This window comes from Octopus bimaculoides, chromosome 4, assembly GCF_001194135.2.
Source record: "Octopus bimaculoides isolate UCB-OBI-ISO-001 chromosome 4, ASM119413v2, whole genome shotgun sequence".
NCBI lineage: Eukaryota > Metazoa > Mollusca > Cephalopoda > Octopoda > Octopodidae > Octopus > Octopus bimaculoides.
The window spans coordinates 106,437,209-106,442,087 of NC_068984.1; the positions used below are offsets into that span (position 1 = coordinate 106,437,209).

The window sequence follows — 4,879 nt, forward strand, 5'->3', positions numbered from 1 at the left end:
AGTGGATCGTGTATACTAACTACGAAATCATATGATTTGCGGCTGAATCTGTATTTAAAAGACGACTTCCAGGTTGCATTCCCTCACTCTTGGTACACTGTATATTTATTATGGTAGTTTTGACTTTAAGAGTCTCACATAGCGTGAGGCATTTACGTGTTGTAATGTCCTTGATATAATAAATATATATGTATATATATAGCGTTTGTACGTCTGTGCTCGCGTGAGCTTGTATGATATGTGTATATGTATTGACATGCATTCTTAGTTTGGTGTCTTTTCGTTTTCTTTCAAAATTACTGAACAAAATAAACTAGAAAGTCAATAATGAGAACACAAAATTTGATGAAAATTTTTAATTTAACATATATTTCACAATTAATTATCCTTTTAATGTCATTATTAATTATATTATGAAGAAAAACCTTACTTGGTTAAGATTCCACAAAAATATACATGACAAGAAAAATAAATTACATGAGAGATGAAAGGGAAGGAGAAAAAATCACATATATATTATATATATATATGTGGGTCCATATGTATATATATGTATGTGTGTGGTGTGTGTGTGTATGTGTGTCTGTGCATATATTGATGTATATGTGTTTCTGTGTATATATATATATATATGTATACTTTTTTAACTCTCCGAATTAACTCTTTCGAGATTTTCATTTTTGGATCTTTCGTTATTTAAAATTTCATTCTCATCAATGCCTATTTTTTCACAGAACAAATCATCACAAGCATCCGTTTTATTTTTCGTGAGGTTTTCGTATTTGTTGATCGTATTTTTTCGATAGAGGGAGTTAGCGTCGAACGAAGAATGAGAAGAGTATCGCGAGAGTATACTTGCATGCGTTGCTGTGGTTGATGATGTCATGTCTATAACGTCAGTTGTAGTTGCATGCAACTTTTGTGTTTTGCTGTATCTCCTCGCTGTCGTATGTGGGTTGATAACTGTTCCTTGGTAAGTAAGTGAACTAAAATCCTCTTCCGGAATCAAGCATCGGCAGAACGTTCGGATAAATATGCGCCGAAATTTCTGCCCGAAAGCACAGTATAACAGAAAGTTAATAGCGCTGTTTAGCGTAACCAAATAGTTTCTTATTAAAGATAAAATTATCCATCCTGATGTAGTAGACACCATTTTGCTATCAATAGCATAAGCTGTATTGTATATGAGCGCAGGAACTTGGCAGATCATGAAAACTATAACAACTGATACAAGCATTAATGTGACGTTATTTTCTCTTGATTGGCGTACGTTCATATCACGACGCTGACGTTGTGACCTTTTCACGGCAAGAATGAGGAATATATTAATGACGGCTAAAGATGTCAACGGAATAAAGCACATAATTGGTAGATAGAGACACAAGAAATAGACTTTACGGTATATTTTACTTTCACCCATATCAGTGGTCTTTTCTTTCACAAGAATCGTATGGTCTGCAGGATTAAGTCGGTATTCTATTTCATATTCAAACCAGCGTGACGCATTGTAGACAAAGGAAAAAACAGATACAGACAGTATGACCATACGAGCTCTTGCCATAGTACACATGCTAGCAGCTCTGAGCGGATGACATACAGCTATATAGCGCTCAACAGTGAACGAAACAGTTAACCAGATCGTTGCTGTTTGGCCAACTAAACCAGCAGGATAAGCGTAGACAATAACATAGGGTAAGATATTTTCTCTGTAAGGTTCCGATACAGATGGAATTCCAATCAGAAAGAACGTAATTATTAAAACAACACTGTCCCACATTGCCAGAGCTTTTAGGTAGCAGTTTGTTGATGACTGCATCGTTCGTTTTGTAAGTACAGCAATTGTTAATATATTTCCAATGAGACCAAGTGATATAATCACAATTGATGCAACACCTGTCAGGTAAAATTCAACCAATTTTATTTCATCAAACTGAGCCGGCAAAGGTGTAGGGAATACATTACTTGATCCATTCACTAAGCTGACATTCCATCCGAAAACATACTTTAAATTCGAACCAACAACAACATTTGAATGATTAGTGTTCTCCATAAAAACTTCCATTTTGGGCCCAAAAGGTATTACTTTTCGATTTATGCTTTTCGAGCTCTGATTGCTTGACTTTTAGCAAGGAAATTCTTACGTACTGCGATGACTATATCATCTTATTTATAGTGTCTTTTGCCGTCGTCGCAACTTCAGTTTTGTCCTTTTTCTTTAAAATCCATACATCCTGAAAAGAGAGAATAATAAAGTTTAAAAAAATACAAACAAACACAAAAACCAACAAAACAATAATACTGCATTAAAAAGACATTCAAATAAGAGATACAAATAGAACTTATTTTACTGTTATCTCTTCAAACGCTTGCTACATTATATTACTAGTATAAAATTTTAAATTCAGTGAGTCGAAATAAGTCTTTTGCAAGTGACTAGAAAATGCATAGACTTTTAAAGGTAATAATCCTTTCTACTAAAGGCACAAGGTCCAAAATTTGTGGGGAAGGGATTTTTTAATTACATCGACACCAGTACTCCACTGGTACTTAATTTACCGACCCTGAAAAGATGAAAGGCAAAGTTGATGTCGGTGGAATTTGAACTCAAAACGCAAGTACGGGCGAAATGCCGCTGAGCATTTTGCCCAGCGTGTTAACGATTTTGCCAGCTTGCCACCTGACTGTCGAAAATGTAATAATAATCATAAATATGTGGTGTTTGTTGCAATATAAAAGAGTTTTACATATATTGGCATTTACCAATGTTATATATAGACACAGAAGTGGGAGATTAGCAGAATCATTTCAGCATCAGAAATATATGCCCTGCGGTATTTGTTCCAGTTCCTTAAATTCTGAGTTCAAATCTCACCGAGATCAACTGTACTTTCATCCTTTGGAAGTCAATAAAATATAAGATTTAGTTGAGAAAAGGAGTCGATATAATCGATTAACTTCCTTCCCTCAATATTGATGGCTTTGTTTCTAAATCACAAACTGTTATTATTGAAGGCGGAGACTTGTTAGGGTGTCCGAAAAAGTTCTTTGCAGTCTTTCTTCCGGTTCGTTGAGTTCTGATGTCAAATGTTATTCATCGTTCCTTGGTGGATAATCTAAATTATCTGTGAAGTACTGGAATCTGTGGTATCGACTTACACCTACTCCTGAAAAAAACAACTCTTTCCTTGTGCATAAATCAGAAATCAATAAAGGTACCGAAATACCAGAATTGTTAAAACGCCGGAAAAATGCTTACAGGCATTCGATCCGATTCTTTTCGCTCTGAGTTCAAATCTCACCAAATTCAACTTTGACTTTTATCCTTTCGAAGTCGATAAAATAAAGTACCATCGATTCCTTGGGCCAATGGAGCGATGAATCCCATCTCCTCAACAATTGTTGGCTTTGTGACTAAATCAGAAATCTTTATTATTATTATAGGCGGCGAGCTGGTAGAATCGATGGCACACCGGCCAAAATGCTTAGCGGTATTTCATCCGTCTTCACGTTCAGAGTTCATATTCTGCCAAAGTTGACTTTGCGTTTCATCCTTTTGGGGTCGATAAAACAAAAACTATTAGTTGACGACAGAGGTTGATGTAATCGAATAAAACTATACCCCGAAATTGCTGGTATTGTGCCAAAATTTGAAATCATCATTTTTATTATCATTATTAAAGCCGCAAGTTGGCAGAATCGTTAGCATCCACAGCGAAATGCTTAGCGATATTTCGTCTGTCTTAACGTTCTTTCATCCTTTCGGGGTCGATAAATTAAGTACTGGTCAAATCGACTTGCTCCTTCCCTCAAAATTACTGGCCTTGTGTCAAAATTTGAAACCATTGTTATTAATATTATTATTGAATGAGAGAGCAGTGCATGTCATCAAAATGACACTGGGGTACAAATATACGAAGCTCTACCAGTCTGATATGGGTACACCAGGCACATGCATCACAACCATATGTATGCGAAATGGTGATCTTATATCAAGATAAACAGCGTATGACCTTGCAGTTGGGTTCCAGTTAGAATTTTCATCAGGTCGAGTAGCCCATACCTTTCAAAAGGTCCTTTAATAAGAGTTGTTTAAGGATGTTGAGGGAAACACCCATGTTTCTCGAGGTGAATTATTCAACCCCTCAAAATTCCTCTCCAACACATGTCTTTGATGCTCCTCCACTACTGCTCGTGATTAGAGGTGCACATAACGTCAGCCACTAAGGGACATGCTCAACTGGTTAAGGTCAAGCAACTGACAAACAAATCTGAGGTATTGAGCAGAATATTTGCTGTAGCCCATCTTTTATACCAAGATAAAACATGTGCATGATAACACTACCAATCAGTTAAGATCAGAAGCCATGAGAGTCAGTGCCTTGTATTGAATCGATAATAATAATAATAATAATAATAATAATAATAATAATAATAATAATAATAATAATAATAATTATTATTATTATTATTATTATTATTATTGTTATTATTATTAAGGTGGCCAGCTGGCCGAATCGTTAGCACGCAGGGCGAAATTCTTAACGGCATTTCGTCAGCCGCTACGTTCTGAGTTCAAATTCCCCCGTGGTCGACTTTGCTTTTCATCCTTTCGGGGTTGATTAAATAAGTACCAGTTAGGTGCTTGGGTCGATGTAATCGACTTAATCCTTTCCCCCAAATTTGATGACTTGTGCTTTCAGTAGGAAAGATTATTATTATTATTAGTGGGTGTCGTACATCAGGTGTAAAATTTTGTATTCTCAAGTCAAGTATCGTTGTTATGTAATTTCTTGCCGGGCAAGACTTGTCCTTTAATTTTTCTGCAGTTGGTAAATAAATTCTAGTCAAGTACTGGTTTAGATTTAATTGACCACTCTTT

The 4,879-nt window shown here is 35.7% G+C and overlaps 1 protein-coding gene across 2 annotated transcripts in view; it reads right to left on the minus strand.

The window, feature by feature from the left end:
- Nucleotides 1-328: 328 nt before the first annotated feature.
- The window catches only part of LOC106875459 (FMRFamide receptor), a 180,719-nt gene continuing 176,168 nt past the window's right edge, over nt 329-4,879 (minus strand). For both annotated transcript variants that reach the window (XM_014923613.2, XM_014923622.2), the window contains exon 2: nt 329-2,231. In XM_014923613.2, the coding sequence (XP_014779099.1) occupies nt 644-2,062 (1,419 nt within the window). In that variant the 5' untranslated portion in view covers nt 2,063-2,231 and the 3' untranslated portion in view covers nt 329-643. The remainder of the gene's footprint in view (nt 2,232-4,879) is intronic.